Source organism: Xenopus laevis, chromosome 7L, assembly GCF_017654675.1.
Source record: "Xenopus laevis strain J_2021 chromosome 7L, Xenopus_laevis_v10.1, whole genome shotgun sequence".
NCBI lineage: Eukaryota > Metazoa > Chordata > Amphibia > Anura > Pipidae > Xenopus > Xenopus laevis.
Genome location: NC_054383.1, coordinates 86069745 through 86087225, shown reverse-complemented (window position 1 = coordinate 86087225; position 17481 = coordinate 86069745). Strand labels below are relative to the sequence as shown.

The window sequence follows — 17481 nt, the reverse complement described above, 5'->3', positions numbered from 1 at the left end:
GTTGCCTTGAGAATGTAATAGAACACAGTTTTTTTTGCAGGTTGAAGTGATTTCAGATTTTTAACCCTTTCATTTAAAACTGCATTTGTGAAAGGGATTGAAGTCTATACTACTGTGGTAAATTGTGTACAGAAGAGGATTCATCTTGTTTGCTTGCTTGCCTATGCATGTTCATAGGTTTTTTTGTTTTTTTTTAACAGTTTGTAATATTCCATTGTAAATTTGTCAAAAAATTACATTTGTTTTAGGAGATAGCAGATGGGTTAAAAGTTAATGTCTCCCTCTGGACTAGTTTTTTTTTAGTTCTAGTTCTTTTAATTGCTGATGTAGAGGTGTCATATAGGCATGAATAGAATACCGTAAATGTCAGAATTTCCTTTCCATTCTTGAACTTGTTATCTGGGAGATTGAGTGAGTGGGAGCCATGCACCTAGTGGAAGTCCTGATCTCCACTTGCAAATTGGCATAAGGGAATATGTATGCATCAGATGCAAGGACTTATTTTAAGGTTTGGTAACTTTTAGTATGTTATAGAATGGCCAATTCTGAGCTACCAAATAAAAAGGTAAATAACTCAAAAACCACAAATAATAAAAAAATGAAAACCAAGTGCAATTTGTCTCAGAATATTACCCTCTACATATACTAAAAGTTAAAGGGGACCTGTCACCCTAAGAAATAATTCCAAATTCTTTACAGTCATGTTAGTTGAGCAAAATAAACTTTACGTACACTAAACTTTTTGTTTAAATTTTGCTTCCTTCGGTCAGCAGCCATTTTGTGGACACCGTTCAGACAAATTGTGTATCACCTCAAAAACTTGTGTATGCACCAAAATGAGGGACCTAATGCCCATGCACATTGCCCTACACAATTATAGAGCCAGAGTAGGGAAGGGGAAATGTGAGGAGTGTAGTAAAGTGCTGAATGGAAAGTGAAAATAATTGACTTCCCCTCCTCTGTGCCTCAGGCATAGAGGCGGGCCAGATAATATTTGATTTACAGATATTTAAACACATTTATAACCGGTATGAATGTTTTGAATGTGTTCCATGTTTAATTTGCAAAGGTCTTTCATTATGCAACTTTTTATGTGTTGATGACAGGTCCGCTTTAACACATTGGTGAACAACCCCTTTAACCTCTAGCCCTCTAGCCAACACCATGATCATTTGTAATAAGTGTTGGGGGATGCAGTAAGCATAATCTGGAGTGTATACACTGCAAATATGTTTCTCACATACTATAATAACTATGAGTCAAGCTGAGACTGTACTAGAGTTAGGTCCAGACTTTGCCTAGACCATAGAGTAGTTTTTATAAGTTAAACCAAGGCACTTGTTTATTATCAGTTGGATTATTTTGCTTTAGCTCTCGTCAACAGGTGTCTGTACATTTTTTTCTTGTTTGCAAAATCTGTAAAAATGTTTTTGATTCCCATGCCTATAATTCCTTTCTTCCTCCATAGCTTTAATTCACTCTGTTGTTTTAGGGGCCGATTCATCAAGGGTCGAATATCGAGGGTTAATTAACCCTCGATATTCGACTAGGAACTAAAATCCTTGACTTCGAATATCGAAGTCGAAGGATTTAGCGCAGAAAATTAGATCGAACGATCGAAGGATTATTCCTTCGATCGAACGATTAAATCCTTCAAATCGAACGATTCGAAGGATTTTAATCCAACGATCGAAGGAATATCCTTCGATCAAAAAAACTTAGGCAAGCCTATGGGGACCTTCCCCATAGGCTAACATTGACTTCGGTAGCTTTTAGCTGCCGAACTAGGGGGTCGAAGTTTTTTTTAAAGAGACAGTACTTCGACTATCGAATGGTCGAATAGTCAAACGATTTTTAGTTCGAATCCTTCGATTCGTAGTTGTAGTCGAAGGTCGAAGTAGCCCATTCGATGGTTGAAGTAGCCCAAAAAATACTTCGAAATTCGAAGTTTTTTTACTTCGAATCCTTCACTCGAATTTAGTGAATCGGCCCCAGAGTGTTCCTGAGCATGACCTCATCAACTGCTTTGCTGAATTTATAGCATATACAGTACCATCAATGTCTGCAAATTCAATGGACATTGTAACATACAGTATATCTTTGTATATTGTCATGTACATAATTTGTGGTCTCTTAGTGATATAGTAATGGAATTTGTGTATTGAAATAGGGGCCACAGATAAAGATATGAGGGTTCCAAGCAATGTAGGTAGCTGATCTGCTACCATCCAGCTGTTATTCTACAGCTTCCAGGATCCCATGGTAAATTGTAGTTCTTGGACTTATGCATATAGTATAAACATCTAAAATTTGTTACTTTTGATTTATTGTGAGGGCCCCTTGTTATTGAGCTTCCAGGGAAAATACACTATTTGCAGTACCCTATAATCTTATTTAAATTAAAGTGCAATTTTATTAGAAATGTATGTACTCCAGCATTGTGTCAGCTCTAGGACAGCCAAGACAACAATAACTTTTATTAGATCATTTGGTATACATAGAAAGCTGTTGCAAATGATGTCAGGTCTGGTATCAGGTGGTCATTGAGGGTTAAACAACAAAATTGTAACCTTGTGGAGCATTTGTTTTTTAGGTGGGGTCAGTGGCCCCCAGTTGAAAGATGGAAAGAGTCAGAAGAATTAATAATTAATTAAAATTAACTATAAACAATGAAGACCAGATAAAAGTTGCTTAGAATTAGCCATTCTATAACATACTAAAAGTTAACTTAAAGATGAACCACCCCTTTGAAATGAGTCATTAAAGTCAGCCAAAGCCATAACACAGGCAGAAGGCTCTGGTCCCCCAACTGAATGTAATGCTTCTACACATTCGGCAAGTTCTCTGTTTGTGCTGGCCTCAGCTCTCTGTGTTGTACAGCTGAGTAATCCTACGCATGTGATTTACTGCTTGCCTGCCTTGTAAGAAACGTATTTATAAGGAAAATAATATGCCTGGCTATAAAGGCCACTTTGACGTCAGTACCCAGTGTGCTTCCTCTTTGAAAATATTGATGCTGTTTACTCATAACCATTTGGTACAGAAGTCATGCGCTGGTACAAAAGAGGACAATTAGCTAAATACGTTTATGAAAGTTGGAAAGTGCAAATATTTCTCTGAAGTGTTCATGCTTTAATTTTCGTGTGTTATTACAGAGTTCTGTTTTTGTTTTTTTGCTAAAAGTGTACATCAGTGTACATAGAGTAATGTTCAGCAAACACACAGTGGAGAACCATATAACGTCATGCTTTCTTGCACTACAATTGTTTGCACTAGTGATAGCACCGCTTTATCTGTTCCCGATTACTGTAGTTTATTGTGCAGAGCTGGTGGTTTTGTGGTGCAGGGAGTGCTCTAAATAAAGCCAGCTTTTAGTTGGCTTGTTAGTACAGGCCCCACTGGGTCAAGTGCAGATACAAATTGATACCATAGAGTATGAGTTGCTTTTCTTCTGATCTACATCCAGTGCTAACCCTCAGCTTTAGGGTCACATTCCCAGCAAAAACATGACACTACTTCTCTGGAAAGCTGCATTTGTTTTTTTGGCTCTCATTACAGGTTTTACTTATCATATTACAGGTATGGAACCTGTTATCCAGAATGCTCGGGACCTGGGGTTTTAAGGATAACATATCTTTCTGTAATTTGGATCTTCATACCTTAAATCAACCAAAAAAAACATATACACATTAAATAAACCCAAGAGGCTGGTTCTGCTTCCAATAAGAATTAATAATATCTTAGTTTGGATCAAGTACAATGTGCTGTTTTATAAGTATAGAGAAAAAGAAAATAATTTTAAAAAATTTGGATAAAATTGAGTCTATGGGAGACGACCTTTCTGTAATTCGGCAATTTCTGGATAATTGATCCCCATACTTGTACTTTTAAATTGGCTTCCACACAATAGGGCAACCGAATAATGTAGAATTCGGCATCTTCAATTTAATGTATTTTAATTGTATTTATACAATTATAAATTCCTATACAGTAGAACCCCCATTTTACGTTTTTCAGGGGACCAGGAAAAAGTTTTGTAAAATCCAGGAAAATGTAAAATCAGGGAATGTGTTAAGGTAATTTTTTTCTTCAAGTACTGAAAGTTTATAAGCACAGGAATCCGTTTTACTTTGAGATACAATATTTACTGTGTTAATAACAAGGGTTAAACATTGCAGCATTAATGTTACACTATTGGGGCATGTGCAAGACTCTTTCACATACACAACCTAAAGCAATAAGTGATTGCAATTGCCCATTTACAGGCAGAACCATGGCAAAATATACATTTGGTTAGTATTTTAAACCTCTATTTCACAAATAACATTCATAGAGGAAAAAAACTGTTTTTTGGGTACATCAGGACAAAATTTTGATGGAAAATCCAGTAAACCGTTACTTAAGATCAGAGAAAAATACCCATTGAAATGCATTATAAATTGGTGGGACCACAAATAAAAAATGTAAAACGCAGAAAAACTTAAAATCAGGGTACTTAAAATCGAGATTTCACTGTATTAATTTTTTACCTTATGGGAAGAACTCTGAGTAAAAGGTGAACCTCACAAAAAAGAGAACCAAGCTTTAGTTTCCTAATGACTAGACGACTAGCATCCAGTATCTTTCTTCTGATGTTCCAATGAGGAACCTGCCTGAAATGCAACATGCTGAATTCTCTCCCTTCATTTCCCATTGAACATCTATTCCACTCTAAAAGCTTTTATTTGGGAGAACTTAACTAGAAACACAAAAGCCTCTGGTTCACAGAAGTTCTTTTACACAGAACTTGCAGAGTGGCAAACATGTAGCCTACTTCAGTTATTTCCAGGAAAGATTTCACAGCAGTGGTCCCTGTCCAGCTGGACTGGCTACAGGTCAACTGTGTGATGAGCAGGAAGATTAAGTGAGAGGAAAGAGATGAATAATTATGTATTCCTGCTGGCTGGAAATATATGAATCAAAAGTGATTATGGGCCTGAAGTTTGTATTAAAGAAAATCCTTAAAGGAACAGTTCAGTTGAAAATAAAAACTGCGTAAATAGATAGGCTGTGCAAAATAAAAAATGTTTCTAATATAGTTAGCTATAAATGTAATGTATAAAGGCTGGAGTGAACAGATAAAAACAGCCAGAATCCAACTTCCTGCTTTTCAGCTCTATAACTCTGAGTTAGTCAGCGACTTGAAGGGGGGCCACATGGTACATTTCTGTTCATTGAGTTTGCAATTGATCCTCGGCATTCAGCTCAGATTCAAAAGCAACAGATATGACCCATGTGCCCCCCTTAAGTCTCTGACTGGTAGCCAGGGTAACCAGTCAGTGTAAACCAAGAGAGCAGAAAAGCAAGTAGTGTTCTGACTGACATGTTATATATCAAATCACTCCAGCCTGTTATCCAGAATGCTCGGGAACCTGTTATCCAGAATGCTCGGGACCTGGGGTTTCAAGGATAACATATCTTTCTGTAATTTGGATCTTCATACCTTAAATCAACCAAAAAGTCATATACACATTAAATAAACCCAAGAGGCTGGTTCTGCTTCCAATTAGAATTAATAATATCTTAGTTTGGATCAAGTACAATTACATATATGGCTAACTAACTATATTAGAAACATTTTTTATTTTGCACAGCCTATCTATTTACCCAGATTTTATTTTTACACTGAACAATTCCTTTAAATATTTTTCCAGATGTTTGAATAAATTTGCTAGAACTAGTGTAGCATGAAGCATAAATATTTGTATGGAGAGAGATTAAACTGGCGTGAGCTATCTAGTATTAGATGACAAGTTTTTGGGAAGTCTCCAGCAATAACAATAGAGCACTACAGCAAGTCATGAGTTAATTTCAATACACTTGGACCTGGTCAGCACTGTATAGTTTAAAGATAAAAAACACAATTTATTTCCTCACATTGCTGACCATTGCTCTTGCCATGCTGCTATACCATGGTATGCTGTGCAGTAGCTAACTGACCCTCCAGGTACAAATTGGAACACTTCAAACAAGTCGAAGATTTCAGCATGTCAAAATCAGATTCTGTTACTACATAAAACTTCTATTTGTACTCAGTGGTGTGTAAATCCCATAATTCTTGATTTTTTTTTTATTATTACCTTTGAGGACATAGCTACCAGCGACCAGAGCAAACTATTGAACCTTTCTGCTAGACTTTCCTTGAGCATTTCTTTTGTAGTCACACTATCAGCAAGCCAATTATTGTGAATTCATGCACCCCAGTTACCTGACATTTGTGTCCCATCCCCAGAAACTTTTTTAATGGGTATACCATCCGTCTTACCACTGTTATTTACTTGAGAATGCTGCTGTTCTCTTGGAGAAAGTGTTTTTTTGATCTTATGTGACATATCTCAGCAGTCTGCATACCTTGGGTAGATTGAATTTCCAGAGATCATTGCATGTCAGGAGCATCTGCATGCATGTGAAGATATTTAACCCCATTTATTTACACAAACTCTCCCTGTATTAACACAATCTCTGTGAAAATGATAAAAGATAAATTCTCTAAATATAGAGAATAGTGTGCTCTGACTATAAACTGCACCCAAATTGTTTTATTCTTATACTTGTGGTGCTTAATAGTAAAGAGATATAATTGACCTGTGTCTGTCTTAATTAGTGTCTTCAAGATTTTTTTTTCAGTTGAAAACTATTAAGCAGCAAAAACCTGGCAAGCTTCTATAGAAGTACCGTAAATGGGAGATGTATTGTCAAAAATTCAAGTTATTTTCAGTTTTTCTAAAAATAAATAAATAAATAAAAAAGTAAGGATTTTGCAGATTAATTGGAAATAAATAGAGAATGGTGATTTACAGTAGTGCACTTGAGTTCTAACACAACACTTGTAGTGCACTTGAGTTCTAACAGTTCATTTTTGTGGAAATCTAGAAAACTGTGTTCTACTTAATTGATTCAAGCTTAGATGGAAACTTAAAGGGGTTGTTCACCTTTAAATCAACTTTTAGTATGATGTAGAGAGTGATATGATCTGAGAAAATTTGCAATTTTTTATTTTTTTCATTTTTGAGTTATTTAGCTCTTTATTCAGCAGCTCTCCAGTTTGCAATTTCAGCAATCTGTTGCTAGCGTCTGAAATACCCTAGCAACCATGCACTGATTGGAATAAGAGACTGGAATATGAATAGGAGAGGGTCTTAATAGAAAGATGAGTAATAAAAAGTAGCAGCAACAATTCATATGTAACCTTACAGAGCAATTGTTTTTTAGATGTGACCCCCATTTGAAAGCTGGAAAGCAGGGCCGGAACTAGGGGTAGGCAGAAGAGGCACCTAGCTAGGGTGCAAAGACAGCAGGGCACTGGGCAGGTACCGCTTAAACTGTCTTCCGCCAACCCCTTGTACGTTTCCGCAGCTCACTTTGGTTTCCCCCTTTCCTCCGCCGCTCTCCCCCTTTCCCCTCCCCTCCGTCACTCTCCTCCCCTGTGTCCCCTCCCCTCTGTCGCTCTCGCCTCTTTCCCCCAGTTGGGACAGGGGCTTGTTTCCCACCCTGTTGCATCACCTCTTCTTTTAACAAACCGTTTGGCAACTGAGGCGACCCATTACTGTAGTTTTGAAAGTGAATTATCTTGGGGCAGCTTCGGGGTTGGGGCTTTTAGAGGAAACTATTCAGCGTGCAGCACCTCCTTGATACAGACACATTCCTAAGATTTTTATTGGAATGTGTCAGTATCGCTTTAATTACGCCTTCCCAGATGTTCAAGCTACCCATGCAGTTGAATTTGATCCTAAAGCATTCTATGCAGGTTGAACTGTAGCCCATTTACAAAACACTTTCCTGACTGTCGAATAGAGACATTCATCAAAGCAGATGAATGTGTTCAACTCACAGTTTGTTTTTAGGCAACAGCTGCTCTGAGCTTTAGCCACCCTCTCAATCTCTTAACCTCTGATGCAAGGTGGTCGTTAAGGAATCTGACAATTGTTCTGCAATGGAACAAATCAAACAAATTGCTTATAGAGTCTTAAATATATAAACAGCCCCTATATGTTTTATATAATAGAACTCTCTTTACCCTCTAATAAGGGCTAATTTACAGCCACATCTGCAATTGGCAGATGCACAAAAATGGGTACAGATGTTGAACAAATTGACGCTATTTATTAAAGCACAGTTGTGCTCAGAGACACTGGGTCTGTTCCACCTCCAGTACCTAATTGTGTACCTTTGACACGAGGAACCCTGGAGATGCAGGCAGTGGCATAACTAGATGTTACTGGGCCCCACGGCAAATTAAATTCAGGGCCCCCAACATATCCAGAGGTTGTCTTGTTTTACCAATATATGTTGTTAAATATCACGTGATCCCATTTCTGTGCATTATACTTTACACACTGGTATTTATAGAAATTCCTTATTAGAGAGATATCTCTTGTGAAAATATGTATTTCCCCCCAAAAAATATATTTGCTGCATTGACTGTGTTAATATTTTATTACAATATCAATGTTTATATGTCATTAAATGTTTTTTTTATTAAAATTACTTCTCCAAATGAACTAAACCAATAGTTATCGTAAGTGACCTATTAAAGGGACATAACAAATTGGCATTTACACATCAATAAATACTGTACTTTTGCATAAAATATTGTTTTTTACATCTGTGTGCTCACTCACTGAATACCTGACATGTACTAACTGAAAGAAGTGTAGGAGTAAAAATGTCTGACACAGTTTTATAGTAATACAGTATATAGTAAGTATATATGATATACAGACCTGCTGTTGAATGGTTGATTGAGTGCCATTTATATATGGCAATATGTCATGGAGACAGTGCCTCCTGGTAGTTCTCCAATGCAATGAAAACTTTTGGTTACTCCGTGACCATTTTTTTTAAAGAAAACATAAAAAAGTATTTTTCAGATGGCACCCTACAGGAGCTATATGGCATATAATGCAAATAAAGATAATAGAGGTGAATACTTGTTTCTTGAGCACTGAGAATAAGCATTGTCAGCCAGTAGCCTTGCTGCCACTTTATTCAGAAATCCTTCATTTTTATTAATCCCTTTAACCATAATAATCACATCATACCCTACAGTCATAAAGGAGTTAAATATATTTTTTGTATGTTGCAAACTAAATTAGCAAGATGTACTATTGCTATAGTATTGCTGTAACACCCAGCAATACGCAGTGTTCTTTCACTTACGCAGTGTTCTTTCTCCTCTTGGCAGCAAGCACTTATATGTCTTTCAGCTGACAGGCTTGTCGATTTGAGACATCTTTATCCCACGGGCCAAAATCAACAAATAATAAGTTATCATAGAGAAACTGACAGAAGGCCTTTACTCAACAGAGACTGATGTTGAGTGAACAAGCTTTGATTTTTCCCATTTATGTTTGTGAAACTGTGTAAGGAAAACAAATGGTAGACCTATAATCGTTGTTTACTCCTGGATAATATGCAGATGCACCTGGTAGACTTTTTCAAGGTTCAAGGAGATGTTTTGGACAAGCAAAAATGTATAATAATAACATTATTATTATTATTTATATAGCATCCCCATAGTGCTTTACTGAGTAAAGGGATACAAATACATGACCAAACAGTTAACATATCAAAATCAATTCACAGTTACAATTAGTTATTGTAAGGATACAGTAAAGGGAGGGCCCTGCTCACTAGAGCTTACATTCTAAAAGGAGAGGAAATGAGACATACAATGAGGGAGGCTTAAAAGTTCCTGCTGGTTAGTAAAGTGATGGTAAGTGCAGAGTAAGAGATGAATACCAGCAGTAAGTAAGTAAGTAAGAGTGTTTGAACAGAGAGTTAAGTAGCCCAGTGGTTGTTCAAGTTGCTGAGGGCTTAGGTTATAGGCTTGAATGAATGATGGGTTTTAAGTGACAGTTTGACTGCGTGGAAGCTTTGATAGTGTCTAATGGGACATGGCAGAGTGTTCCAGAGGATGGGTGCAGCATGTAAAAAGTCCTGAATGGGGAACTGAGAGGAAGTAATGAGTGAGGACGAGAGAAGGAGGTTGTGTGCAGACTGAAGGTTACGTCTGGGGGTGTATTTGGTGATATAGTGGCGTGGCACTGGTGAGCACTTTGTAAGCACAAAAATCTTGCATTGAGTCCTGTTTAAGACAGGTAGCCAGTGCAGGGACTGGCAAAGAGGGGAGTCTGGTGGAAGTATTCATGTTGGATTGGAGTAGGGTCAGTTTAGATGGGGAGTCCACAGAGCAGTGAATTACAGTAGTCTAAACGAGCTATCGTTTTGGTAATGTCTTGTTTGAAGAAGAGTCAAAATGTATGTTTGAATGTGGGGGGAATGAATGAGAGGGAAGAGTAAAATGTGACTACTAAACTGAGAACATTTCAGTATTCACACAGTAAATGCATTGTCATCTTGAACTGGTTGATCCCAGCATATCAGCATTATCCGCTAACAGCTTCAATAGATCCTCTTACTGGGAATTTACCCTTATTCAGATTTTAAAACCTTGGCTTTAGAAGTGGTAGTTAATTTAAATAACAATACTGTCTGTTTTCTCATACGCATTCAACAAGGTTGCATGTTCCTGTGTAACCCCAACTTTACTCCACACTGGCACATTCTGAACACCCTTGCCTTTTTATTGTCACGCTGCAGATTGTATACAGGATATACTGTACTCTACTTAAAAACCCCTTGAAATGTTTTCATCTGCCATAAAATAAAAGGGGTATAGACACAAATTATTTATTCTGTTTATGCCAATGGTATGATGGTCAGTAACAGCGATGCTTCCTTTGCTGCAGTCCATCTGTGCATAGATTTTACACACAAGCTTTTTACAGTACTGTATGTAGTGACTCCTCATGGTAAGAATTAAATCTAATCCATAACATCTCTGTTTCTCTATCGCTGAATTATACATCTTAGTGATTGTGTTAAACTTCTAATAAACAGCAACTTTTTTTCAACAAAACCATAGTATCCCTCTAACTTGCCATGCCAAAAACTGTTGTATATTTTAGGGTAGCACCGAATCCACTATTTTAGGATTTGGTTGATTCCTTTGTGAAAGATTCTTCCGAATCCCGAACCGACTACAAACCCTAATTTGCACAGCGCAGGACTTTTTTCTCCGTGTGATGAAAAGTCATGTGATTTTTTTGGATTCTGTTTTGTCAGGCAAACGGTGAGATGGTTGCGTCTATAGTTTATGAAGGAATACTTTTCAACAAATTAAGCCTTACAAAACATGAATTGACTTCCAAATATATTACTGATTAGGATGATGTTGGTTGAAGACGTTCTTCTGTATTTTCTCCTTCCATAGGTGGATATTGCAAAATGCCATTACTTGGTGGATTTAGATTCAGCCAATGAAACACCACGGGAACCTGTTTACTCTGCAAAGAAGGAAGAATGGACAGTAATTGCTTACAAACCATTTCTTGATACAACAAGGTAAGAAAGGGATAGATATTCCGTAAAATAATTTAAGATGCATGTTGGCTTTCTTGGGTTACCTTATATGGGGAATGTGTTAATTATTGAGTATTCGACATTTGATCAGCCCCTGTGTGGCATTATCCTTTTATTTTGTTGAGCCTGCTCTGAGCTATTTAGATACAAGAGATTTAAAGGGATAGTTACACCAGAAATTTTCACTTCGTAGTTCTACTCCAGGCGGATAATTGTCTCCCTTAACTCTGCCTTACCAAGAATTAGACACACATCATCTTTCCTTGTTGTGCTGCAGTTTGTAAATCAGGCACCATAACAAATATCTCTTGCTCTGATCCAGAACTTGCTGGAGCTTCAGCAAACTTTGCATTAAAAATGTATATTTCTGTTCCTCCAACTGATGTCAGAGGGAGCATTGTGATAGATTGAAAACATATGTTTGCCCCAATTTTTTTCTGACTGACTAAAGGGGGCATCTAAAATAAAATGGCAAAAGAGATTTTGTAATGGCAGGAGGATCACATTTTCTTGACTGATAGAATTATTTGTGTAGTGCAATACTGTTTTTCTGTATTACATGAATACAGATTGTATGGTTGTATATGTAAATATATATAGCTGTTTAAGATGTTGCTACGTAGCAGATAAGTTGATGCAGAATTTTGGATAACATTTATAATCATTAGCCTAGAACAGGAGTGTCCAAAAGGTAGATTGGGATCTACCAGTAGACCTTTAGCTGGTGATCAGTAGATCTCAAGACACTGTCAACAAACAGCTTGTCTAAATCACCATTCTTTTCGTTCAGATATTTATTGTTACATAAGAAATATTTTTTTTTTTAAATATATTAATATAAATTCTCTTATAAATCAATATAATATTTAAGTAAAGTTTTCCATAGAGCAGAATGCGAACAGTGATATTATGGATGTAGATCATAATGGGACAACATCACTAAAAGTAGACCCCTCATTAGTAAAGTATTGGCACTCCTGGCCTAGAATGTATGTTATAAATTTACACTACAAAACATACTTTGCAGAACATAGGGATAATTATGGAGTTTTAATTTGAAGCTTTATTTAGAAAAGGAGATTTGCTGTAAACATGTACCATGACAAAGGGTTAAGGAGTTGTATAATTTTACAGATCAGATACTTATAGATTTATACAGTGTTCATTAAAGGTTTTACATTGACTTATTGACATTGACTTATTTGATTCTTTAAGAGAACATAGACTGCCATTATCAATTAATGTAGAAATCCATATACCTTTATATGATATTGAATTTCACCATGTCTTGAATGCATGTGTGTGTGTTATATATGGTGGCTGTTACAGCCTGCTTATCTGAGTGACACCCTTATATTCACTAAAATCATACAAATAGAGAAAAAAAGCAAATTTAGGTAAAATATGAAAAGGGCTTATTTAAAGGGCTCCAATCATAACTAAAATCATTTACTAAGTAAAGACACTATGTGAAAGTTCAAGAAATCTGATTTTTAAAACAGTTAGAAATGTTTGTATAATGTAAATCATCAGCTTACTATACCTTCTGCAAGATCTCCCCCATCTCCACTGCAGTTCTAGCTGAGGCAGGCATCTTGGATTTCACAGGCTCCTCCTACTTATATCTTCCCATCCAAGTGCAGCATTGAAATCTCACACATGCTCAGTTGAAATTCCTTGGTTGCTTAGCAACCCTTCTAAGCTATTTTCAGATCAGCCAAACTGGAAGTTAGTGTGTGTCTTTCATTTGCATAATGACATCACCAGCCGGGGACAAGATAGGGAAATCTTGTGATACTTCTAGTGGAGGAGTGTACTAAAACAAGGTATTCTGGGTAGACTACACAAGGCAATACTACAATCTGAGCATGCTCCTGAACTTTGCATGTTATAGTCATTGTTATAGTCACTGTATGGACTCCCTCAGTGAAAGAACCCATTTGACAAAGTAAGGGATTTTTTTTAAAACCTGCAAAAAACTATATGTAGTGCAAGGTGCTTTGCTGGCATGTACAACTCTATGGGGAGCAATGAGTTTGCCCCTACCTTTGAATGCAGTGCTGTTGGCTGCAACTTGCTTGTGACAACTCAGGATTCACCCAACAGATTCTCTCTCTAATGAACTGCCTTGGTCCAATTCTGCTTTTGCATTTCATCTGCACGGCACTGTTGTCTTTTATGACATCAGTGGTAGGAGAGGTGGGTGCGGGCATGTAATAAATTGCACCACATTGGGCATGGTTGAGTGCAGCTTAGGGTTGCTGGCAGTTTGTCAGCCAAATGCATAAATAGCTGTAGTCTAAGCATCTTATACCTTCTATGCAAATATGTGACCTTACAGACCTATTGAAACTGAATGGCAGCCACCATGGCTATGTAGCAGCAAATTTAAATACATTTTATAAGAGCTTCTTAAAGGGGAACTAGCAAAAATGAAGATTTAATATAAGCTCCATCAAACTGAAATTAGAAACTTTCTTAAAGACAATCAAATAAATAATCTGCATCCTTTCTGAAATAATCAAATCTAACAAAATAACTGCCTTTTGCACAAATCCTGCATGTAGAGAGACATGTCTGGTGACATCCAATACATCTTATATGGGGGCTTCCTTTCCTAGCAGATGTATAAGAGCTCACTCAAATAACTGATTCCATCACTAACAAAATAACTGCCTAGTGCACAAATCCTGCAGCTAGAGAGACATGGTATCTGGTGATTTAAATAGAGTGTGCTCTAATCCTCCAGGCTAAAGTAGCCCCCCAATAAGATATGTTTGGAACTGTCATTGAATATCTGACACCCAACTGCTGCATGAAGACAGAATGAGAAGAAACAGATGCTGAGAGAGGAATAGTGTAGATAAACTTGTTTATTTCAGAAATGTAATTGCATTTAGACAGTTTTCTCATTTCAGTGTGCTGAAGCTTATATTAAATTTTCATTCATTGCAATAGTTCCCCTTTAAGCAAACACAGTTTTTACCAATGCATTGTAAAAGTACATTATATTTCAGTGTATACAAATCCTTTTTTAATTTCTGGAAAGCTCATTGCATTTGAGAGAATAGTATTTCAAATTCCAAGGTTAGGGCATTTCTATTTGGTGCACATAAGCATGACCATACACAGACAAATCCTCCCTTGCCGCTGTGTTCTTTAATCCTACTGGGTGCTATTAAAGAAAAAAAAGCCTGGCTCAGCAAAGGCCTGCATTGTTTTCTTGCTTCCATTAGTCAGGTTAAAGCACTGATGTAGCGACCCACGGCTGCACTCATATTAGGAAGCACAGCTGGATATCCCTCAGCTCCACATTTCAGATTCCATCAGTTCCACCGGATTAACGGACACGCGTCACCAATCAAACTCAGACAATTTCAGGCAGATTGTGTAGTATGGATGGATTCATTTGCCTTTGAGTCATATATCTATAAGTCAACCATGGGTTTACTGGAAAAGGCCAGTTTTTACATCACAGATTTCTAGATGCTTTCCCCATTAACCTCTTTTGCTCACCAATGTGGAAGCAGTTTGTGTGTGCTGCAGTTGTATGAAGGCAAACCTTATTAAACATTAGTTATTTTTTCATTGTTTCATGTTCTTTTATGAATCCTGTTATTTGTGTATTTCGCCAGGTATTTCTTGTGATTTTTTAAATAATGTATGCTTTTATTTCTGGAACTTATTAAATAGGAAATAAAAGAAAAAGGGGAGTGTAGCTTAAACAGGAAAAGATGGAATTGGAGAAGACAAGTATACAACAAACCATTATATAATGCATAGTTTCTGTTGTGCTTGGAGCTGTTTTTACTACAATGCATGCTTAAAGGGGAACTAGCGTGAAAATGAAAATTTAATATAACCATCCTCATACTGAAGTAAGAAAATTTCTAAATACAATCAATTAAAAATTCTGCATTGTTTCTGAAATAATCAAGTAAATATTCACTATTCCTCTCTCCGCATCTGTTTCTCTTCATTTTGTCTTCATGCAGCAGTTGGGTGTCCAATGAATGATCCAATAAATTTTTCCTAGCAGATGTATTAGAGCTCACTCAAATAACTGATTTCAGTACAAACAAAATCTAACAAAATAACTGCCTTTTGCACAATTTCTGCATGTAGAGAGACAGGATTTATGGTAATTTTAATAGAGTGAGCTCTAATACATCTTCTAGGCAAAAGGATCTCCCCTATAAGATTGCAGCTTTGTTCCATTACCAAGTTTACCATCTAAAGCATTTAGGTGAAAAAGTGCAGTTGGGGTAAATCCATTTTCCCTAAAGAACATGCCATGTTAGAAGCATCAAGATGTGCCTGAATATTTCCAACAGTCTCAGTAGCTCTATAGCAGGCATGTCCAAAGTCAGGTCCGGGGTCAATTGCGGCCCGTTTTCAAATTTACACCGGCCCTCAGCCTCCATCATGAAATTAATAATATTGTGTCCCGCCAGCACAGTGCAATCAGGAATCACGTAGCCGTAGCAGTAGTATCTGGGCACATTAAATGATCTGCCACTTGGTCTATACTGCTGCCTGTGTGATGAAGTTGTTAGCAATGGGCACGTACTGGATGGAACGTAGTGATGCGCCGCTCTCGCATACTTCTTTAAGGCTGAAGGTGTCAATAGACGTACTGACGTGCCAGTACAGTAAACTAAAGAAGTATACAAGAGCGGTGCGTCACTACGTACCAGTATATGTCTATTGCCAACACCTTAAGCACATAGGCAGCAGTATAGACCAACTGGCAGATCATTTCATTAATCATGTGCCCAAATATTACTGCTGCGGCTACGCGGTTTCTTGTTTAAATGAGGTGCGGAGAATAAGTTCAAACAGAATCCAATTCTCCACTCCCTAAACGCTGTGTACGTGTCCATCTCCAGGAGTGAATAATCCTAATTGCAAGATAGCTACCTCAGAATGGATGTCAGACTGAATGGTCGGCCCCCACACATTTTCACCTCACCAAATCTGGCCCTCGTGGCAAAAAGTTTGGACACCCCTGCTCTATAGTATATAAAGGGGTTTAAGATATTTGCATTCAAGAGCTGCCTTTGTACTACATTACATTTTTTTATTTCTCTGCCCACTGTAATTCTTACTGGTATTTATCATAGCTGGATGATTGATTCTGCAAAAACATTACCTTTGCCAAAAATTTTATTAAACTGGCTTGATAGTTGAGTTTGATACTTGAGTTTTTCTGTTGCTGATTTGTAAACAGCTCAATTCATAATTTATATTCTCTGGCATTTGATAATCTAAACTAACTTGGGGCGTATTAAAGTCTGAATGCCTAAAATGCCTGAGGCTGCTAAAAAACAGAATCTGAAAATACTCAATTTCCAAGCTATTGGGGTTCTGTAGGAGTCAATGGCAAAGGTCCCATGAACTCATGAAAAATTAGAGCGTTTCAGGCATAAAACACGAAAAACGTTACAAAAACCCTGTTTTTTTTTTACTTTTTTTTTCCGAACCAATTTTATCGAGTTTTTTCAATGATAAATAAGGTCAAATCGTGGATTCTAGTTTGGTCAGACTTTTTTTACTTAAAAAATCAGAAAAAAAATCGGATTTTGATAAATAACTATATGTGTGCTTTTATTCAGTCATCTTCACCAAATTAAAAAGGCATCAGAATTCAAATGCAAGAACATTATCATAAATTGAATTTTTACTTTGAATAAACTCACAATTAAAAAAAACTCAAAATTGTTCTTGAATATAAAACTCGGAATATATATATATATATATATATATATATATATATATATATATATATATATATATATATATATATAAATAATATCAAAACAGGGGGTTGTGGGAGCACTCTAAAGGCTTTAAAGTATATATATATATAAGTATAATAAATGCTATTGCATATGTACCCAAATAGGGGTTATTTTGTTACAAAGTTATGATCATAAAATTGTTAAACCACCATACCACGTCAAGGTAAACCCCGAATGGCGGTCCCTAACTTGTTTTATTTTTTTATGTGCATTTTAG

At 36.7% G+C, this 17481-nt stretch overlaps 1 protein-coding gene across 2 annotated transcripts in view; it reads left to right on the top strand.

Moving 5' to 3' along the window:
• alg9.L (ALG9, alpha-1,2-mannosyltransferase L homeolog) overlaps nucleotides 1-17481 on the top strand; it is a 72973-nt gene that overhangs the window by 42450 nt on the left and 13042 nt on the right. For both annotated transcript variants that reach the window (XM_018225912.2, XM_018225911.2), the window contains exon 13: nucleotides 11315-11445. In XM_018225912.2, the coding sequence (XP_018081401.1) occupies nucleotides 11315-11445 (131 nt within the window). The remainder of the gene's footprint in view (nucleotides 1-11314; nucleotides 11446-17481) is intronic.